The sequence below is a fragment of the Phocoena phocoena genome, chromosome 6, assembly GCF_963924675.1.
Source record: "Phocoena phocoena chromosome 6, mPhoPho1.1, whole genome shotgun sequence".
Taxonomy (NCBI): Eukaryota; Metazoa; Chordata; class Mammalia; order Artiodactyla; family Phocoenidae; genus Phocoena; species Phocoena phocoena.
The window spans coordinates 22890298-22914028 of NC_089224.1; the positions used below are offsets into that span (position 1 = coordinate 22890298).

Genomic DNA, 23731 nt, shown 5'->3' on the forward strand with positions numbered 1-23731 from the left:
CTGTTGTACATATTGCCTTGTTTGAAAATCGAACATTGAGATTTAATTAGATGAGCCTGGTGACTTCTCTTACCGCTGATATTTGTGGCTCTTAGAGCCATGGCCTGCAGTGAGAAGTATGTTCTGAAGAGCATAAAATCAAGCTCAATCTCAAACACTCACACAAGAGCCTTTTTCTACAGGGAAACAAGTGAAGATCAAGGGGAGGTAGAGCTCCTAGCCTGGGGCAAGTCACACAAAAGGCACCCAATAAATGTCAGTTTTCTTCTCTTTTAAGAATTCACCTAATACAAAAATTTTGAAAGAAACATTTGTTGGGCTGGGTTTCAGTTTTGCATGAAATCAAGACCTTGCCACTTGTCTTTTCCTTTGTGTATTTTCTTTGGTATTGGCAGGTTTTTATTCAGAAGAGAACACATTTGTTGAAGAGGCTAGCCAATAGTCCAGAGAAAGTAGATGGCATGTAATATTCATGGCCTCTTGCAGTGTGCAAAAATGGAGTCATTCTAACTAGTGAGGCAAAGGGTGTGCTTGAGTCTTTGGCACAAGACACAATGCCCAGCTGTCTTGGGAAAGCAGACTCATCAGAATGAGTCATGCCAAGATTTGGGCTTTGCTTTCAAATGCTTGTTATGATGAGTCTTGTTGTATTACCAGCCAGTCATTTTTCTCTACTTCTTTTTTTTCTGGTAGAAGTTGCCTTTGCATTTCCAGCCCTCACATTGTACTGTTTATCATTTGTTCTCCTTGGGATTGACGTGTTGCTGGCAAATGTTGTTGGCAGAACCTTTTGAAGATGCTCTCAAGAACCAGTCCTTGGGGCCTGTGTTGAGCAAGGCAGCCTCCGTGGAGTGCATCAGCCCCGTCTCACCCAGAGCCCCGGATGCTAAGATGCTGGAAGAGCTGAAAGCAGAGCCTTGGTACCAAGGGGAGATGAGCAGGAAGGAGGCAGAGGGGCTACTGAAGAGAGATGGAGACTTCCTGGTCAGGAAGAGCACCACCAACCCAGGCTCCTTTGTCCTCACTGGCATGCACAATGGCCAGGCCAAGCACCTGCTGCTCGTGGACCCAGAAGGCACGGTGAGCACAGGGCGGAGTGTGGCCGGCACTGGGCAACCTCCCTCCGACAGTCTACCCTGGGTCACTGCATTGGGGACCACTTTCTCTCCTCTACTCACATATGCCTGCTGAGTCCTGATGGTCACTTCTCCAGGGCCCTGGAGACCAGGCCCAGAGGACTTATGCTTTCAGGCCAGAGCCAGGCTACAGGAGCCCATGGTCAGGACCCCCTGTGCAAGTTACAAAACTTGGAAATCCCCAGGGCCTGGGTTGAAAGGTTTAATTCTCATGTTCTTTAAAATAAATACAAAAACTGAGAAAGTTTTCCTTTCAGATATGTTCATAGTGGACAAAGAAGTACAGGGCTCCTGGGCTTTTAATATTTACCTCAAATATCTCTACAAGTTGAATCACCAGTTTTTATTTGCAGGTTATAAAATGTGATGAAGCAGTAAGTAAGCCTCCTATTAATTAGCCTCTTGCTTTCCCACCCAGAGAAGTAATACCTCATGACAGTGATTTTGGCACTTCCTGGCAGTACAGTTGTGTCTGAATAATTCTATGGGGTTGACTGAATATACCATCTTTCAGTCAATAAATAAATTTGACTTCACCCTGGCACAGTCCAAGAATTACTAAGTTTAATAAATGTAGTTACCTTAGCCTAACCATTGAGTAAATTCCAGGATTGTTGTTTAAAATTTTTTTATCCAGTGAAAACAAAGCAGCAGGTAGAGTTATCTCAATAGTGGTTAAGAACATTGCATTTAAAAAAAAATTTATTGAAGTGTAGTTGCTTCACAATGTTGTGTTAATTTCTGCTGTACAGCAAAGTGACTTAGTTATGCATATGTATATACATTCGTTTTCATATTCTTTTCTATTATGATTTATCACAGGATACTGAATATAGTTCCTTGTGCTATACAGTAGGACCTTGCTGTTTATCCATTCTATAGATAATAGTTTGCATCTGCTAAACCCAAACTTCTAATCCTTTCCTCCCCAACCTCCCCTTCCCCTTGGCAACCGCAAGTCTGTTCTCTATGAAGGACATTGCATTTTTTGATTGACGGGTAGGGATGAAGACAGTCTTCAGTTGAACTTGGACACAATTTAACTGTGTGTGTTTGGGGAAAGAGGCGGTGTTACCTGAGATGCTTTGTTGCCTCAGGTGTCTAGACTAAGTTGCCTGCACAACTCAGCTCCCTAGACCTCCGCACCTTCTCTTCTCTTCCATTCTCCAGCTGGGCAACCACTCCCCATGAATGTAACATATATCCAATTCACCTTCTTTTGTTGTGTGGATTTTTTTTACATATATGCACACCAGGGAAAATACATATTTTGTGTTTGTGTGTTTCAGAAATTTGCAAACAAACATGATGTTATTCCACAAATCATTTCTTTTTCCCTTCGGTACATGTTTTTAAGATCTGTCAGTAGTGCCTTCCGTATACTGAATTGTTACTTGGGTGGGCCATCTGGGGCTCACTGGGTACACCATCTGCACATCACTTCCTGAGCTCTCTTGTGAAACATTGAAAAACTGAAGGTGCTGCAAACCTTGTGCCTGTTTCCCCTGCACCTGGGATGGTCTCTCTGGGGCATATCCCAGGAGTGTTTGATCATAGGGTGTACATACATTTAATGTCATCAGGGGTTGCATCTGCTTCCAGAATGGCTGGGCTACTGACAAGTGCAGCAGCAGAGCGTGAGGGTCCCACACCCACCCTTTCTCTATCTAGTTTTGCTAATCTGGTGCGGGTGGGGAGTGAAGTGATGTCTCATTGTTTGCTGTGCAATTCTTTGATTGCACTTTAACAGGTTTCTCCATAAATTTTATGTTCCTATCTTTCCTCCATGTTTCTCTTTTAATCTTCTTATTGGGTTTTCTTGAGTTTATTCCAGCAATAGAATCTCCATATGTACTCTCCCACATCTTCATCTATCAGATAGTTTTGTCTGTGACATTCTTCATCAGATAAAAGTCTGTTTTTGGGGAATGTAGCTGAATCCATCAATTTTCCCCTTTATGCTTTATAGTTTTGAGTTTTAAAAGGTTTCTCACCTACAAATCACAGATGTACGGTACTCTATATTTTCTCCTACTAGCTTTATTGTTTGTCTTTCACATTTACCTTTCAATTCCAACTGAAGTTACTTTGGAAGATGATATAAGATAGGACCCAACATTTTAAAAATGGCCATGTAGTGAGCCAATTCTCCCATCACTATTTACTAAATAATTCACCTTTTCTCTGTGGTAGTGATGCTCCCTCTATTACATACTAAGTCTCTGTGTCATGGGTCTGTTTCTGGACTCTCAGTTTTGTTCTACTGATTTGACTGTCTGTTTCTTGTGCAAGTTCCATACTGCTTTAGTCATTACAGCCTTAAACTGTCTTAATATCTGGTGGTGTGCATCCTTCCTCTTGAGTCTCCTTTTTATAAGTTGTCTTAGCTATTCTCAGACCTTTATTCTTTGTACTGATTTTGGATTCATTTTATCAAGTCACCAAAAATACGTGCTGGGGTTTCGATAGGACTTGCACTGAATTTACAGATTAATTTGGGGCGAGCTGACATTTTTCAATATTAAATCATCACCTCCATGAACATGGCATGTCTCCACTTATTTAGTTTTAAGATGTCTTTTGTTAGAATATTAAAATTCTCTTCAGAAAGTTCTTCTGTTTCCATTGTTAGGTTACTTCCTAGGGATAGTTTTAGTTCTTGTTGTAAGTGGTATGTTATTTTTGATCACTTTTTCTCAGTAGTTGTTGCTGCAGGGAGAGGAAAGTAGTGTGATCTTGAGCCTGGAAATTTTGCTGATTGTGGTCGTTTTACTGGACCAGCGGTCGTTGCCATTGCAAACACTGATTTTTTTCACCTGCCTTCCAATCCCAGACATTAAAGGACACCTTTGAGCATTGGCCAGGAGAGGGCGCCCTTGTTCAGCTTCCAACCTGAAGGAATGTTTGAGGTATTGTTCCCTTAAGGATGATGTAAGCTTTTGGTAGATGTCCTTATCAACCTAAAAGACTTCATTCATTCATTCACTCAACAAATGTGTACTGGATGACAACTAATCCAGGCATTGTTTTTTGCACCTGGGATATGTCCATGAGCCAGTTAAAAGGGCAATCTCTGCTCTCATTACCTATTTATACATATTAATTGACCAACTACTTTTATCATGTATAGGTGTTGAACTTTATCAAATGCTTCTTCAGCAGATTTTGAGATAATACCACGATTTTTTTCCTAAAGTCCATTCATGTGGGAAATTACACAGGTAGATTTTTCTGATGTTGCATCCTGGCATAAACCCTGCTTGGTCTTGACATAGTTATCATGGATTTGGAGTCCTAATATTTCCTTTAGAATTTTTCAGGCACAGTTCATGAGAGAAATCTGTCTTCATTGTCTTTGCTTCCTTCTCTTGTGTGTGCTCATCTGGTTTGGGTGTCAAGATTATGTGTTTATACACACCTCTTACAATGATCTAGGCTTACTCAGGTCAGAGGAGACTTCCCCCACCATTTTACCTCAAATAGAATCCCCTCGATATCCCCTATTTCTTTACCCTGATTTATTTTTACCCTTAAGCACTTATCACAAACAAGCACTCGTTTATTTGCTAATTTGTTTATTATTTCGTTTCCCCCACTAGACTGTAATCTCCAAGAGGGTAGCAGTCTTGTTCATTGCAGTATTTCCCACCATCTAGAATAGTGCCTGGCACATAGCTGGTGTTCGATAAGCATTAGATAACTGAATACATAAATCAACCTCAGGCTTTTTCAGGTTAGGAGGTTGAGGACCGAAGAAGGTGACCTGGGGTCACAAGTGAGATTTTCTACACAGACTCAGTCCAGAGTTCTTTCCATTTGCATTGGCTACCTATTAAATTAGTTGCAGTTATCTAAAGGAAAATAGGAGGGAAATAGAAATCCTATGAGAATAGGAATATTTCAGTTGAAAATTTTAGGTATTTTTTTAAAGTTAAAATTTAGCTAAATTATACCCTCTTATAGATCAAAGACGATTAGTTTTTTTGTTCACTCAGTTCTTATAGACAAGAAGATGATTTACAGAAGATATGTACTACTACTAATATATTATACATTCATGAACCAGTATCAAGATAATGTAGAAGACAAGGAGGACGTGAAGTTAGACCAGGTGTCTGAGCAAGCCCAAACACCCCAAGCTGTGCTGTCTCTACAGCTTTAATTTTGGAGGAGAAATTTGCAGTATGGTTGAGAAAATCTGTAAATCACACCTACTAATAACTGTTCTTTTGGGGGGCTTTTTGTGGGATCTGATTATCTAGCTTAATTGATCCTATGGAGGACAGCTTTAGCTGAAAAAGAAAATGGAAATGAAAGACTTAATTAAAAACGTAATGTCACTTCCTTGCTGTGAGGACACCAAAATAGACGATGAACACATTCTCTTCAATATTTATTCATCTGATTTTCATGGTAATTGGTTGGTCCCTGACTATAAAGGCGGAAACTTGGCAGAACAGATTACTCAGATAAATAAGGATGCAAAACAGTTCTACGTCTAAATTTACTCCAGAGTATACCAACCTATGTGCCTTCCCACTGTGCACTGATTGTTCAAGACGAGGGCGCCTGGGCATGCTGGAAATGTGGGTGACAAGGATCACTGTGACAGGGCTTTTGAGCTCCTGCAGAGGTGCTGAGGCTACCGACCCTAGATAACAGCAGCTGAAAAGAAGCCGGCGAGTGGGTCTGTAGGAACAGCCTCAGATATGGAGCCTGGTGCACTTTTTTTTTCTTTTCAACATCTTTCAGAATCATTTAGTCAGCCCTCTGTGTCTAAAATTATTCCCTGAGTCATTTATCATTGATTCATCACTTTGGCCTTGAAGGGCCAGCGAAGTGATGTGGGCACTGTGCTTGCATTTGAACAAGCTACGGCTGCATGTTGCTGGGTATTCCATGGGCTTCGTCAACGTGGTCTCAGGTTATGGCATGTTTGAGAGCGTGTACAGGGGCTTTTGCATTCCTGAACTCACCAAACCATGACAACCATCCAACATCCACATTTATCAGGTTTTTATTTTCTTCTCAGGGTAATTAAGAAAACAAAAAGCCCCCTGATCCCTCCACTTAATAAAGCCCTGTTGTTATTTTGAAATTCCCTTCGTACCAGTCAGTCTAGCCTGTGCTGCCGTAACAAATAAGGGACTCCCTTCTCCAACAATGAGAAAACTGACTCCCATTATTCTTAATGTTTTTACTTGTTTGATGAACTTCCTTGTATGTGGAAACCTTCCTCATCAAGCCTGGATTTCGACTCCTCTGTCCAACTGTCCCCACATGGGTTCCCTCCTCACCCTGTTCATATTTTGACACCCACACTGCTCGATCCTCCTACATACATGCCCTCCCCCTCCTTGGCTGTGACTTCCATGGTGGGCTGCCCAACCTTCTCCTTGGCATGGATGCTTCTGACACCCTGTGCCAGTCCATCCATCCATCCAGCCCTTGGGCATACCCACTCTGCCCGCACTCTGGGATGCCACTTGGGGCCATTGTGGCTACGTGACCCCCACATCACAGACACCTGTCTTCTTGGCATTTGGACTTTTTGTTCACTTAGGAAGGAAAAGGAGAGGAAAGGAAAGGGAAGAGGAGCTTTGCAAAGTATTTCATAACAGATCCTGGGCCTCCTATCATTCCTACTATAACTACCTTAGCACGCATCCCTACCAATAAGGACATTAAAACAACAACAACAACATGTCATTGTTATAGCCAACAAAACCCAAAACTAATTACTAAACATACTCAAAATTTCCTGATTATCTCAAAGATATTCTTTTTATAGTAAATTTGTTGGAATCAGAATCCATAGATTGTCCACATCATGCATTTCATTATGTCTCTTAAGATTCGCACTCTGTAGAAGCTTTCTTTCTGTTTCCCTCTACACCTTGATTTGTTTGGTGAACTGGACATTTGTCTGTAGATTTTCCCATGTAGTGATTTGTGTCCTTGCTTTCTTGTGGCATTATTTAACTTGTTTCTTGTCTCTTGTATTATCTATGAACTGGTAAACATAAAGATCTTTAAAAACAGCTCTGTTGGGACAGAATTTACATAATACACACTTGAAGTGTACAATTCTGTGGTTTTTAGTATATTTGCAGATACGAGCATCCATCATCACCATCCATTTTGGAATATTTTCATGCTGTACCATTTAGCTATCACCTCCCTATCCTCCCATCCCGCAGCCCTAGGAACCACTCAGCTATTTTCTGTCTCTATAGATTATCCAATTCTGGACATATGTATGAATAGAATTATATAATATGTGGACTTTTGACTAACTTCTTTCACTTAACATAATGTTTTAAAGGCTTACCCATGCTGTAATATGTGTAAGCACTCCATTCCTTTTTATGGATGAATAATATTCCATTTTTGGACATACCACATTTTATGATTAGTCTGTTGATGGGCACTTGGCTATTGTGAATAATGCAGCTATAAATGGTACGTACAAGTTTTTGCATGGACATATGTTTCATTTCTCTTGGATATATATCTAAGAGTGGGATTGCTAGGTCAAATGGTAACTCTATAATTTGTCTCTTGATGAAATGCCAGACGGTTTTCCAAAGCAGCTATACCATTTTACATTCCAACCAGCAGTGTATAAGGGTTACAATTCCTCTATATCATCACCAACACTTGTTATTATCTGACTTTTTGATTCTAGACATACTAGTGGATGTAAAGTGGTATACCATTGTGGTTTTGATTTGCATTTTCCTTGATGACTAATGAGGTTGAGCATTTTTTCATGTGCTTATTGGCCATGTGTGTATCTTCTTTGGAGAAATGTCTATTCAGATCCTTTGCCTACTTTTTCTTCCTTTTCTTTTTTTTCTCTTCACTTTTTATTGTGGTAAAATATATGTAATATAAAATTTACCATCGTAACTACTTTTTGAGTGTACAGTTCAATGATATTAAGTATGTTTATATAGTTAGGCAACCACCACTGCCATCCATCTCCAGAACCCTTCTCATCTTTCAAACCTGAAACTTTATACCTATTGAACAATAACTTCCCATTCCCAACCCCCAGTCCCTGGCATCCACCATTTTACTTTCTGTAACTATGATTTTGACTACTCTAAGTATACCTCATATAAGTGGAATCATACAGTATTTGTCTTTTTGTAATTGGTTTATTTCACTTAGCACAATGCCCTCAGGTTTCATCCACATTGTAGAATGTGTCAGAATTTCCTTCCTTTTTAAGGCTAAACAATATTCCATTATATGTATGTATCGCATTGTATCGCATTTTGCTTATCCATTCATCAGTGGATGGATATTTGGGTTGCTTCCATGTTTTAGCTATTGTGAAAAATGATGCTATGAACATGGGTATGCAATATCTCTTCCAGACCCCACTTTAGACTTTTATAGCATATATCCAAAGGTGGATTTGTTGGATCATATGGTAATTCATTTGTAATATTTTCTTGAGAAACTATCATATTTTTTCCACAGTGGCTGCACCGTTTTACATTCCCACCAGCAGTATACAAGGGTACCAATTTCTACACATCCTCTCCAACATTTATTTTCTATTTTCTTTTTTTTTTTTTTTTCTGTATGCAGGCCTCCCACTGTTGTGGCCTCTCCAGTTGCGGAGCACAGGCTCTGGACGCGCAGGCTCAGCGGCCATGGCTCACGGGCCCAGCCGCTCTGCGGCATGTGGGATCTTCCCGAACCGGGGCATGAACCCGTGTGCCCTGCATCGGCAGGTGGACTCTCAACCACTGCTCCACCAGGGAAGCCCTCTATTTTCTTGATAGCAGCCATCCTAATGGATGTGAGATGGTATTTCATTGTAGTTTTGATTTGCATTTCTCTAATGATCAGTTTTGTTGGTCTCTTTATATTCATCCTTATTAGAGTTCATTGAGCTTTTTGGACGTTTATACTCATGTATTTAATCAGATTTGGAAAATTTCTGTCATTATTTCTTCAAGTACTATGTCTTTCTCTTTTTACCCTCTTCTCCCTCTAGCATTCTAGCAATGCATATGTTGATCTATTTTATGGTATCCCACAGGTCCTTTAGGCTCTGTTCACTTTTCTTCAATCTTTTTCCTTCTGTTCCTAGGACTCAAAAATTTCAATTGTCCTATCTTCAAGCTCCCTGATTCTTTCTTCTGTCTTGTGCTTTTCCACTCCAGAGTTTCATTTTGGTTCCTATTTAGGTTTTCTAAATAGGTTTTATTGATGTTTCTATTATTTGCATACGTCATTTTCTTGACTTTCTCCACATCTTTATTTAGTTCTTTGAGCATCTTTAAGGCACCTTCAAGTTATTTTAAAGTCTTTTTCATGAATATTTATCCCTCTGTTTTTTCTAAGAGTTTTATAGTGTTAGCTTTTCCATTTAGGCTTTTGGTCCATTTTGAGTTAATTTGTGTATTCGGGGTGAGGCAATGTTTCGATTTTATTATTTTACAGGTGGATATCCAGTTTTCTCAGCATCCTTTGTTGAAAAGACTATTCTTTCCCCCATTGAATATGTTTGGCATTGCTGAAAATCGATTGACCATATATGTGTGGGTCTCAATTCCATTCTGTTGATCCCTATGTCTACCTTTGTGGCAGTACCACATTGCCTTGATTACTGTTGCTTAGTAGTAAGTTTTTAAGTCAAAGAGAGTGAGTCCTCTGACTTTGTTCTTTTTCAAGATCGTTTTAGCTATTCAGGGAACCTCACAATTTTATATACATTTTAGAAACAGCTTGCCAATTTTTACAAAGAAGTCAGATGGGTTTCTTATAGGAATTGTGTGTTGAATGTACAGATCAACTGGGGGATAGAGAGTATTGCCATCTTAACAATGCTGTCTTCTGTCCATTAACATGGGATGTTTTCCCACTTATCTAGATCTTCTTTAATTTCTTTTGACAATGTTTTTTTAGTTTTCAGAGTGTAAGTTTTCCACTTACTTTGTTAAATTTATTCCTCTCCATATATTTGTTTCTTGGATGCACTCATGAATGCAATTGTTTTCTCAATTTCATTCTCATTGTGTTCTTTGTAAGTATATAACTACAATTAATTGTTTGTATTAATCTTATATCGTGCAAACTAGCTGAACTCATTTATTAGTTCTAATAGTAGTTTTTAGTGATTCCTTAGTGTTTTCTACATATAAGATCATATTATCTGTGAATAGAGATAGTTTACTTCTTTCAAATCTGGATGCATTTTATTTCTTTTTATTGACTATTTGCCCTGGCTAGAACATCCAATAGAATAATAGAAGTGGCAAGAGCGGTTGTCTTTATCTTTTTACTTATCTTAAGGGGAAAGCATCCAATCTTTCACCATTAGGTATGATGTTGTGAGTTTTAGGTGGATGTCCTTTATCACGTTAAGTAAATTTCCTTTTACTTTTTTGAGTATCTTTTAACATGAAAAAGTGTTGGATTTTGTCAAATGCTCTTTATGTGCCTATTGAAATAATTATGTGATTTTTGTTTTTTATTCTATTGATATGTTCAACTCCATCAATCGGTTTTCAGATGTTAAACCAACCTTGCATTCCTGGAATAAATTCTGCTTGGTCATAGTGTATAATTATTTTTAAACGTTTCTGGATTTGGTTTGCTAATACTTTTTGTTGAGGATTTTTTGCATCCATATTCATAAGAGATATTAGTCTGTAGTTCTCTTTTCTTGTAGTTTCTTTGTCTGGTTTTGGTATCAGGGTACTACTGGCCTCATTGATTGAATTTGGAAGTATTCCCTCATCTCCTACTTTTCGGAAGAAATTCCAAAGAATTTATATTAATTTTTCTTTAAACATTTGATAGAATTCAGCAGTGAAGCTATCTGGTCCTGGGCTTTTCTTTTGGGGTACTTCTGTTTAATGCTTAATATCTTCACTTGTTATAGGTGTATTCAGATTTTGTATTTCTTCTTGAGTCAGTTTTGATAGTTTGTGTCTTTCTAAGAATTTGTCCATTTCACCTAATATCAAATTGGTTGGCATAAAATTTTCCATGGTATTCTCTTATAATCTTTTTTATTTTTATAATATGGGGAAAATGTTCCCCTTTTCATTTCTAAGTATAGTAGTTTGAGTCTTCTTTGTTTTTTAATTTGGTCAGTCTAGCTAAAGGTTTGTCAAGTTTGTTGACATTTTCAAAGAACCAACTTTTGGTTTCATTGATTTTTTTCTATTGTTTCTCTATTCTCCATTTTGTTTATCTCTGCTTTAATCTTTATGATTTTCTTTCTTCTGCTTGCCTTAAGTTTAGTATACTCTTCTTTTTTTCAGGGTCTTTAAGTGAGGGGTTATGTTATTGATTTGAGATATTTTCTGTCTTAATATAGACATTTACAGCTATAAATTTCTTAAGTATAGCTGTAGCTCATAAGTTTGGTCTGTTGTGTCTTCGTTTTCATTTATTTTAAGTATTTTCTTATTTCCCTCCTGATATCTCTTTGACTCATTAATTATGTAGGAGTTTTTTTTTGAATTTCTATGTATTTGTGAGTTTCTGAATTCTTTTCCTGCTGTTGAGTCCCAGTTTCATTTCATTTTGGTCAGAGAATGTATCCCCTTAGTGTGGCATTATTGTTATACATATTAATCTATTATATTAATGTTACAGACTTAACAATGCATTGTTATATTACCTTACCCTCTGAAATTATTTCCCTAGCCTAATGCAGCTTTGCTCTGCCCACCTCCTTTGTACTGTTATTGGCAAATATGTTATACGTATATTACACTTCTATGTTAGGCCCAACATTACATTATATTCATATTATTTTATACAATTACTTTTAAATAAGTTAATATTGAAGTTTCTAATTGCCTTCTTCTTGAGAGAAGAGACCTAAGTTTTCCTCACCATGTCATTACTATTATCCAGCTCATTCCAACTATTTTTGGAACATGCATGAAGACAGTCTGATTTTCTGTTCTAATGTGGACTAATAGATTACTAAAGCAAACCCATTATTCTAAGGACATAGTCTCATTGGAGTCCTGGGTGAGTTTCAGCCTGTTGTGTATACTATATCTTCCTCTTTTATGGTTTTCACTCACTTTAATTGGAGTTATTCCTCAAAACATGTGCACGGGCATGAACTTTCTCATTCTTACATGTCTGAAAATATATTTTGAAGTCACTTTGATTCACCTTATGGTTGGCTGTAGCATGGCTGCTCTGATTCTTAATCTTTTGTAGATTACTTTTTCTTTACCTACTAGACATTTTTAATTTTTTCTTTACCTTCTACAATGACGTGGTCGTGAATCTGTGTGTACCTTTTCTTATTCATTTTTCCAGAGATGTGATGAACCCTTTCCATCTGAAAATTTTTGTTTTTTCTTAGGTCAGAGCAATTTCCTTATATTATTTCTTTGATAATTTCTTACCTTCTTTATTCTTTCCCCTTAGAACACCTGGTTGAGGGGATGGATCTCTTGGACTGATCTTCTGTCTCTTCTTTCCTGCAAGTTTCCAGTTCTTTGAAAATTTGCTCTATGTTCTGAAAGCTTTCCTTGATAATCTTCCAAACTTATTATATGTATAATTTTACAAATTGTATATTTAATTTCTAAAGGAAAATTTGTTATCTTCTGATTGTTTTACTTTTATTGTGCATCTTGTTCTTTTTAATGGTTAAAAAGAAGAAGAACATTTTTACTTTTTGGTGTTATTAATATGAGTTGTTTTAAATATTTTGTCTATTTTCCAACTTAACTTGTGGGGTCAGGTGTTTGTTTGCTTATCATGATTTTTCTTTTCATGGTACTGACATTCTTAAGATGCCCAGTACATTTCCTTGCCATATATAAGAACAAGAGACTGGATTGATTTTCCTGGGATGGATCTCCTCTGCTCTAATACATTTAGGTATCTTTCCCTCTAGTCTTTCCTGGCATTAGCGTTGAAGACTGACTGAGATTATGTGTGTGTGGTGGGTGAGGCATGGGGTAGGGATATTTTGGAGGGGATTAGGTGAAAGGAAGCTGTTGTATGACAGATTAGAGGACTGTAGGGTGAGAAGGAGAGGAGGGGGCTCGGACTTTTACGCTGGGTACCTCCCAGGAGCGTTTTACTTGGAATCACCTTTACCCTCCTATAGCCTTAATTTCCCCCAGATGTCTTATTTAATTTCTTTGGATAAACATTCTCTGGCTTCTTCCCTGAAGGCAAAATACTAGTTTGGCTATAAGGAGGCAAAGGGGAAGGAGGGGGTGGTGGAGCTGCTGGCTAAATTACTCTGGAGCATTCTCCAGGCAGCCTAACTGCTCTCCCTCCCACCATTGCTCCTCGCTCTCCTCAGCTGCAGGATCCGCCCTCCCTTCTACATTCTAAGCTACCCTCCTCCTCACTCTTTTATTTCAACAGGCTTCCTCTTTTCTGCTAGACCACAGTGTGCTGATGTTACAGTATCCACTGGCAATCCACCTCCTTCTCTTTTGTTTTAGAAGTTTATTCCTCTACTGTCATTTCACTGGGTTTGGTGAAGATGGGATAAGACAATGCCTATACTCAGCCTTACATTTTAAATTAGAATTTCTTTACTCATGCCTTTCCTGTAAAAAGAGAATCATTTAATGATGTAAAACATCAGCTATTCACCCACCTTTATTTTCTATCGACAATTACAAAATTAAAGAAGTAAAAACACATAGGTACATTTTAGTATCTTCCCCACTCAATATTTGGTAAGGGACCTTCCCTCCTTTTTTTCTGTAAATACACCAATGCCCTAGGGGAGCTTGGAGCTAATGTGTCCACAACATTTCTGTGCTTCTCTGGCATGGCTCTGAAGAAACCCTGATTGGTGAACATTTCCTATGAATTTCCCTTTTGGATACTGTGGTCAGACTTCTACTTTTTTCTCTTCTATTATCAGAAACAGACTTTGCTGACTTTGGGCAAACTTGGGGATGATTGAGGCTCCTTAGTACCTTGGAACTGGAAAAAGAAGGGACATTACACCTAGAAGGAACCAGAGCCAGGCAGCCCAAAATAGTCCCCGTCACCCTGGATGTGGCTGGTCAGGGAAACCATGGGGTGGGAGGGGGAGATTGGAAGATCTCCAGGATCCCAGCTGTGCAGGGATTCATGATCAAGCTTACAGTTTGGATGGAAAATGAGTGTTCATGTGGAGCAAGGCATCAATTGGAAAACGTAAGCAATTGGTGTGCAAGATTCCAAGTATGACCCTTGGCATTGCAGCACCAGGGGCTGATGTGGAGCCAGCACTGTAGCCATTGGGTTTAGGAGGGACCTGGACTGCACCTTAATTTCAAGTCTGGAAGAAGCCAGGCAATGTGGCCAGGGTGAGTCTACATCCTATCTGTGTTAGGTTGCATTCAGGCATGAACTTTTGGGGGTGGGAGGATGTTCCAGTGGATCCAGCCAAAGCTGAGACAGTAGACAGAGGGCTGAAGGTCTGTATGTGCAACTGTTCCTGTGGAATCAGAGTTTTCATCAGGAGACATCTTCTACTGACAGCTTTGCCTGTTCTGGTGCCACCCTTTGGACGGGGCTGAATGTAATCATTTTGTCATCGATTGACTGTACTCCTTAAGGCATGATTTTTTTTTTTTTTTTTGGTTGCACCACGTGGCTTGTGAGATCTCAGTTCCCAAACCAGAGATTGAACCCGGGTTGTGGCAGTGAAAGCCTGGAATCCTAAACACTAGGCCCCCATGGAACTCCCTTAATGTGCCATTTTTAAATGCACAATTTCTAAATGCCTACAGAGCAACTCCACATAAGTGTTCTAGGCAACTTGAGCCCACCACGTCTAAAGGGGAAGGTATCATCCTATCGTTCCCAGCTCCTCACCCCAGCTGCCCCCTGGATGCCTTCCCATGGCTTGCCCAGTCAGCAAGCCTCTGCCACCAGCACCTCCCTCTCACACTCCACATTCTCTGACTGACCAATCCCCTAAATATCTCTGAAAGGGTCCCTCTCTTCCTGGATTGTCAGTGCATTTCCCCCCACCCTTCACTGCCAGCAGGAGGCTCCGCTAATGTCATTCCCTGCTCTAAATCTCTCCAGGATGGCCGTTGCCTTCAGGGTAAGTTTAAACTGCTCAGTATGGTATGAAAAACAGGAGCAGCAAACATTTACTGAGCATGTACTAGGGGCCCTGCACTGTGTGACTTCATGCACATTAATCAGTTACTTCTGATGAGAATCCTATGAAGTAGGACTATTATGATAACAAATTTACATGGGAATGAAGGCTCAGAGAGGTCAGTAACTTGCCCTAAAGGGCACCATTAGGAGGTGACAGGTGGGGAGGTGAACCCAGGTGCTTGAAACTGGCTTCTTGTCACTACACCAGACAGTTATCTTGGGGGCTGGGGGGGAGGTCCGATGGTAGTTCACAAAGCACACAGAATGCTGCTTGGCACCCAGCTGGGTGACGAAGGAAAGCGCTGGGGTCCGGCTGGTTTACATCTCAGTGGAGCATCTTGAGAATGTCCCATCATTTCTGTTTTGATACTGGGTGGGTGGAGGGGCTGAATGAACAGGGCAGGTACTGTCACGTTCCTGTCAACAATGCAATTAGACCAACAGAGCTTCAAGCTGTACTCTTCTCGCCCAGTGGTTCTCAGAGTGGGGTCCCCTGTCTCCTGGAACCTGCTAGAAATGCAAATACTCAGGCTCCACCTGCTGAGTCAGAATCTCTTGGGGTGGGGGTGTCAGGCAGTCTGTGCTTCCAGAAGACCCTAGGGGCTTTTGATGCTGCTCAAGCTGAGAACCACAGTCTGGTGTGAACGCATCCTTCCTGGCCTGTACATTTTGGGGCCTCCGCCTGGGGCTTTGTGTCACAGGGTTGCTTCATGGCTAAGAAGAAAATGTTTGGGGAGGGCAACACCAGATAATATTGAAGGAAGCTTCCAGCTCTCAGTTCAATTTCTTCGCCAGTGTGTTCTGCCAGCCACTAGAGGGAGCAAAAGGCACACAGCTTCTATCCTGGGAAAGGGATGGCTGAGCCTCACCTGTAAGGACGCAGGTGAGCGTCCAACCTCTGCTTCTCAGCAGTCCAGGCAGGCTTGCAGGAGAGCATGCTGTTCACGCTACTCTGTGCTTCTTCTCTTCCTAGTTTGCTCTGTGTTCACAGATTTTCACAAAGTTATCAGGTTAGCTTTGTGGGATGGCTCTGTCCTCCCTGGGTTTGCATTCTGGGTCCAGGGTTCTCCCCCGCCAAAGTACATTTGGCATGGCCGCTGGTGGTGAGTGCTGCAGGGTCAGACAGCTTGGGGATGCATTGAGTGCCCCAGCCTTCCTCCTTTAAGCTGGAATTAGGACTTTTTTGGTACTTTCTTGAGCAGTGCCTTATCAGCTGGCACCCTGGAAGCCTCACAGAGGTGAGCACTTAGAACTAGCAGGGCCCCGGAGGATCTTCCTGGGATGAAAGTTCTGCATTTAGAGAGACTACAATTCTATCCATCTACAGAACTCCTAAAAAATTATTTTTAAGGTAGAATTTGCTGTGCTAGTTGATACAAGCAACAAGGAATTATTATACTTTCTGAACAGTTAGAACAAAAGTTCATAAACCCAATACTGCTGGAAAGTTAGAGTTCCAAAGGGCTGATCAAGCAGCCCCACATCTGCGAGGGCATGGAGGCTCACCTGTGAGGTGATCAGGTGGCTCAGACCAGGCTGCAACTTAGCTGTCCTCTCCTTTGTCCTCCTGGATGACTGCCCCCTGCATCACCCCATCCTCATGGCACTCACGTCCACCACTGCCCTCTTCCACTGCTCATCAAGGTGAAGAGCCCAGACTACAGAGCAAAACCCGGGCATAGGGTGTCCCTTCTGACAGATGTACACATCTGGCTTAGTCAACCTTGATGGAGAAAACGTCCAGAATCAATGAAGGGGAGTGGTGAGAAGAGCTCAAAGACTTCACTCAGTCTCTCCTGTGCCCTCAGATCCCAAACCTGATATTCTACTCCAAAAATTAACATCCTGAGGTTGACCCACCACTTCCCACCTCCACTGCTGCTCCCACCCTTGCAGATACTGCTAGGACAGTAAGGTGGAATTGCTGGATCACATGGGAAATCTATTTTTAATTTTTTGAGGAATCTCCATGCTGCTTTTCCACAGTGGCTGCATCAATTTACATTCCCACCAACAGTGTAGGAGGGTTCCCTTTTCTTCGCATCCTGGTCAACACTTGTTATTTTTTGTCTTTTTGACAATAGCCCTTCTGACAGGTGTGAGGTGATGTTTCACTGTGGTTTTAATTTGCATTTTTGTGGTGATTAGTGATGTTGAGCATCTTTCCATGCCGGTTGGCCAACAGGCCATCTGTATGTCTTCTTTGGAAAAATGTCCATTCAGGTCCTTTGACCATTTTTAATCAGGTTATTTTTCTTTTTTATGTTGAGTTGTGTGAGTTTTTTGTATATTTTGGATCTTAACCCTGTATTGGGCTTATTATTTGCAAATATCTTCTCCCATTCTATAGGTGACCTTTTTTTGTTGTCAATAGTTCCCTTCACTGTGCAAAAGCTTTTTAGCTCGATGTAATCTCATTTGTTCATTTTTGCTTACATTTCCCTTGCCTGAGGAGACATGTCCAAAAAACTATTGCTAAAACCGATATCAGAGAGTGTCTGCCTAGGTCTTCTTGTAGAATTTTTATGGTTTCAGGTCTTACATTTAAGTCTTTAATCCATTTTATTTCTGTATATGGTGTGAGAAAGTATTCTAGTTTGATTCTTTTGTATGTCCAGTTTTCCCAACACCGTTTATTGAAGAGGCTGTTTTTCCCCATTATGTATTCTTGATTTGGCCCATTTTTAAGTCTGGTTGTTTGTTTTCTTATTGTTGGTTTTAAGAGTTCTTTGTATAGTAGAATATTGTATTGGATAATAGTCCAAACTTATTATTTTATTATTTATTGTTATTATATATTATTTTATTTATTAGATATGTCTCTTGCAAATATTTCCTTCCCATCTGTGGCATGTCTTCTCATTCTCTTGACAGTGTCATTTGAAGGGCAGAAGTTTTTAATTTTAATGAAATCCAGCTTCTCATTTCCTTCTTTCATGGATCATGCCTTTGATATCATAAATAAAAAGTCATCACCAAACCCACAGTCATCTAGGTTTTCTCCTATGTTATCTTGTAAGAGTTTTATAGTTTTGCATTTTACATTTAGGTTTATCATCCATTTTGAGTCAATTTTTGTGAAGAGTGTACGGTTTGTGTCTAGGTTCAGTTTTTTGCATGTGGTTGTCTAGCACGATTTGCTGTTCTAACACCATTTGTTGAAAAGACAATATTTACTCCATTGTATTGCCTTTGCTTCTTTGTCAAAGATCAGTCATCTATATTTGTGTGGGTCTATTTCTGGGCTCTCTATTCTGTTCCATTGATCTATTTGTCTGTTCTTTCACTAATACCACACTATCTTGATTACTGAAGCTTTATAGTAAAACTTGAAGTTGAGTATTATCAGTCCTCTAACTTTATTCTTCTCCTTTGGTATTGTGTTGGCTACACTTGGTCTTTTGCTTTTCCCTATAAACTTTAGAATAAGTTTGTCAATATACACAATATCTTGCTGGGATTTTGATTGGGACTGCATTGAATCTATAGATCAAGTTGGGAAGAACTGACATCTTGACAATATTGAGTCTTTCAATCCATGAATACCGAATATATCTTCATTTATTTAGTTTTTAAAACTTTCTCTCATAATTTTGTAGTTTCCCTCATATAATTGTGTATATATTTTGTTAGATTTATAACTAAGTATTTTATTTTGGGGGTGCTAATATACTGGGTTGGCCAAAAAGTTTGTTTGGAGTTTTCCATAAGATGTTTTGGGAAAAACCCAAACAAGCTTTTTGGCCAACCCAATAAATAGTATTATGTTTTTAATTTCAAATTCAACTTGTTCATTGCTTATACATAGGAAAGCAACTGACTTTTGTATAGTAACCTCTTATCCTGCAATCTTGCTACGATCATTTATTAGTTCCAGGAATGTTTGGTTGGTTGTTTGTATTTTGGTTGTTGTTGCTGTTGATTTTTTTGGATTTTATTCATAGACAATCATATCATCTGTAAGCAAAGACAGTTTTATTTCTTCCTTTCCAATCAGCATACATTTTATTTCCTTTTCTTGACTTGTTGCATTAGCTGGGACTTCCACTATGATGTTGAAAAGGAGTAATGAGATGGGACATCCTTGCCTTGTTCCTGGTCTTACTGGGAAAGCTTCAAGTTATTTGTAATATTCCTTTATTATCCTTTTAACATCTGTGAGATCTGTAGTGATGACCCCTCTTTCACTTCTGATATTAGTAATTTGTGTCTTCTTTCATTTTTTCTTACTTAGCCTGGTTAGAGGATTACTGATTTTATTTATCTTTTCAAAGAACTAGCTTTGGGGATCATTGATTTTCTGTATTGATTTCCTATTTCAATTTCATTGATTTCTGCCCTAATTTTTATTATTTCTTTCCCTTTACTTAACTTGAACTTAACTTGCTTTTCCTTCTCTAGTTTCCTAAAGTGGAAGCTTAGATTATTGATTTCAGATTTTTCTTCATTTTCAATATATGCGTATTGAACTAAAACAAAAGCTCTCATCCTCACTTTTATATGTTTTTTGCTATGCAAAGCCTAACGTAGTTTTATGGGGTTAACATTCATGTGTCATCACTGTAGCAGAATCCCTTTATGTATCTGGAGAAGTTTGTCCTAGGTTTGTCTGGGCTGCTGGGCTTTTAAAATCAGCCATTGGCATTTCCAGCACATGGCAGGTGAGTCCACACAGATGGCTCTGTGGGCTGCAAGTTCTCTGGGCAGGAGCCAGATCAGAGTTTCAGCAAGTGTTTATAGGAGTGAAGTAAACTGCCTATTTCTTTATATGGCTTACTCTTCTGTGTGCTTATATGTGTGCATGTTTATACTGGCCAGCCTACGTACTACAAAAACCCTGACCAGTGGTCCTCAGCTTGGCAGCATGTTGGAATCATGGAGGGAACATACAACATGCTAGTGCCCAGGCCCCATCCCAAGCTCCTGGTGAAGTTGGCCTAGGCATGGGGTTACTGAGAGCAACTCAGGTGATGCCAGCGTGAGCCCAGGTTTAGACCACTGTCCCAGACACTTTCCCAACATAAATCCTTCTTCATCTGTCTCTATTGCCCCAGAACATAAATGAGTGTTAATCATTAAGAAGTGGAAATAAGGAGTCAATGATGTAAAGGCAACACCCCGATAATACTAGGCTCAAGCTGAGCTCCTGGGTGCCTTCAGCATCCAAGGAAGGGGCCTGTTGTGTTACCCAGGGGGTCTTTCTGGGTGGGGAATTCTAAGGAGCCCCAGGAGGATTAAACAACCTTGATGCAAAGGTGCCAGAAAGTCTTGCAAAAAGATTTTTTTCTGAATGTGCCCATCAGATTACACCCTTACTGAGGCTTAATGCCCAAGAGTCAGGGGACCCCATGGCCTGGGAAGTTTCTTCCCCTTCAGTGCTTACAGAGGTGGGTGGGGAGGAGCCTCACATCAGAGTTGGAACCCAGGAGAGGAGAGCATCCTAATTTTAAAAAGTTTAAAGCCCAGGGCAGATGGCCTGGGCAGGGGCTTCTGATATACACACCTGAAGCATAGATTTAGAGAGAGAATGAGATATGGGACTGAAGGCCCAGAGATGGACATCCCATTGGTGGGTTGATGGAGGGGGAGAAACAAGGGTGGCCACATTAGGAAAGGAGAGTGAGATTAAGAACTTGGAGAAGGATGGATGGACCTAGAGATTGTCATATTGAGTGAAGTAATTCAGACACAGAAAGGCAAATATCATATGATAGCACTTATATGTGGAATCTAAAAAGTGTTACAAATAACTTATTTATGAAACAGAAATAGAGTCACAGATGCAGAAAAGAAATTTATGGTTACCAGGGGGGAAAGGGGGGGGAGGGATAAATTGGGAGATTGGGATTTGCATATACACACTATTATATATAAAATAGATAACCAATAAGGACCTGCTGTATAGCACAGGAAGCTCTACTCAGTACTCTGTAATGGCCTATATGGGAAAAGAATCTAAAGAAGAGTGGATATATGTTTATGTATAACTGACTCATATTGCTGTACAGCAGCAACTAACACAACATTTTAAATCAACTATACTCCATAAAATTAAGAAAAAAATAACTTGGGGAAAGAATATTGGGACAAGTAAGTGAGGAGAATAGATGTGCCTTCAGATCCTTGAAGGAGGGATGGTTGTTCCCTGGTTGTTCCAAGGGAGGGATGGGTCCCAGCAATGAGGCTGGAGAGAGGGGTTGGGGTACCCAGGCATCCCAGACCCATTGTGAGGGTCATCAATGGGACTGGAGCACTAGTGGGTACAGCCAGGGGCCTGCTCCCTGCCCCGTCTCCGTTCCCTCTCAAAGAAGTAGGCCCCCGGGGCTGCATCCGGAGCACGCTTGGACACTGCTCCTGGCCAGAACTCAGACTGCCTCCTTCAAGTGTGGTCTATACTGTGAGTGTACCGGCTCAGGGTGGGGGGACTGGTGGCCCTCAGGGACCAGAGCACAGGGCTATTGTGCAGAGGGAAGAGGCAAAGCGCCACCCAGCACCCTCACCCCATCTCAGGCCTTCATCTATTCAGGAGAAGTTCATGGACAGGCACCCTACTAAGCTTTAGAACTGAGTGACCAGAAACGTGCAGCACTGCCCCTCCATCCCAGCAAGGGTCACCCTCCAGTGGGAACTTGGAGCCCCTCCTCACAACTGTGGGTTCCTTCCTGGCAGGTGCGCAGGATGCTGACAGCTGGCCTGGGGAGGGGTGGTGAGGAAGGACGGGGGCCTGAAGGTACTGACCTGGAGGCTGAGCTAGGCTCCCAGGTGGAAGAAGCTGTCTGGGCCAGTACCGCCGGGCAAAGGCCTGCAGGTGGCAGGGGCAGGGGAGCCTGCAGACACCGCTGGGTGGTGCAGGACAGAGGTTTCTGGGATGAATCCCATGAGGGCAGGAGGGGAGCCAGAGAGAGGAGGCTGTTGGGATGCAGAGGATCTCACCACGGCCCCTGGTTGCTAAAGGTGGGGGAGGCCATGGCTCAGTCCCAGAGGGGTGGACAGATGAACTGACTGAATATAATGGCCAGTGACAGGGACCAGGGACTTAGCAGACACCACCTCTGAAAGCACAAGGAAACCCTGGGTCGCTAAGGAGGCTGCGTCTCCAGTTCTGACTCCCAGTGGGGGGGCGTTCTCCTTCCTTTGCCTGTGGGTGGTGCTAACCTTCCCTCTGCACCCTCACAGATCCGCACAAAGGACAGGATCTTTGACAGTATCAACGACCTCATCAACCACCACCTGGAGAACAGTCTGCCCATTGTCTCTGCCGGGAGCGAGCTCTGCCTTCAGCAGCCGGTGGAGAGGAACCCGTGACCTGCCAGCTGCCCCGTCCCGACACTGCACCTGCAGTCAGGAGGGCTCACTTCTTCCCGGTAGATGGGTACTGGGCCATGGGAACTCAAGCATCTGCCCACTAGCCCAGAGCTTTGTTCAAAAGCCCCAGGAGGAAGGCCTCCCTAAAGTGCAAGTTTCATAAACTTGTTCTGAATTCTCATGTGCATATTAAAGGTGTACATACCTATACATCCTGTACAAATTATCCCTCTATATTTATATTTTTTAAGACTAAGAAAGATGTAAGACTGATGTTCCGTGCTGTATGTTTTTAATGAAAACAAAGTTTGACTGTAGTTGTCCGGGCAAAATGTTAATTCAGCTGACCCATTCCACTGGGAAAGTCCACTGGGAAGGTGTTACCTACTAAGCACAATACAGGGAATAGAATCAGCAGGAGGGTCGGTAATAAACACTTGGGACTGTAATAGAATAAGGCAAGATGCTGTCTATGCTCTGCACGTAAAGCCCTGTGAAGTGCTGGTCCTCATGGCTGTCCCTCGTCCTTGGCGACGCCTCCCAGGCTGCCTGCATCACACCTGTGTGCATGGGGTTTCCAGCACCAGAGATTAGGGCTGCTGCACTGAAGAGTAGGCGTTACTCCAGCTGTTTCAGGTAGTGCTGAGCACAGGAATGCCATCTTCCGTGACCCCGGTTGTCCAGGGGTTCTTGGGGATCCACTTTACTGCCAAATAGGGCACAAAATAAGGCTCACTGATCAAGATCTTGACAGGTAAATGCTTCCTTTGTTTTTATCTGTACAAGGACAAAATGAGGATGTGTGGAGGGGTAGCTGGGGGTTTGTACATCCTCTTAGCCAACGGGCTGCTGCAGTACCTGCTAGTAAAACCCCGCCCCCTTTATATTCAGTAGAGGAAGAAGCATGTGTACGATCTGTGGAAGATGGGTGCAAACACATGTGCTCAGAGTTCCTGCCTGGAGACATTCCATCAGCTGTGGCTGATTCAGGTTTGCCTGAAGCTCGGGACCAGGCTCAAGAGCTTTGGGAATCAGTTTGAGGTCCCACTTCTGGAGTGATTGGTGGTAAATTGGCTGGTTTGTCTCTACAATTGTTTTCCAATTGCTTCATGAAAAGGGCTCATGCCCTGGGCAGCGCTTTGTCCCGGTTCCTTCCTTCG

General features: G+C 41.2%; 1 protein-coding gene across 1 annotated transcript in view; it reads left to right on the forward strand.

Annotated features, from left to right (window-relative positions):
• Positions 1-22571, forward strand: part of SHC3 (SHC adaptor protein 3) — a 150891-nt gene extending 128320 nt beyond the window's left edge. Inside the window, exons 11-12 of the mRNA XM_065879112.1 lie at positions 785-1080; positions 22443-22571. Of these exons, the coding sequence (XP_065735184.1) occupies positions 785-1080; positions 22443-22571 (425 nt within the window). The remainder of the gene's footprint in view (positions 1-784; positions 1081-22442) is intronic.
• Positions 22572-23731: the final 1160 nt, after the last annotated feature.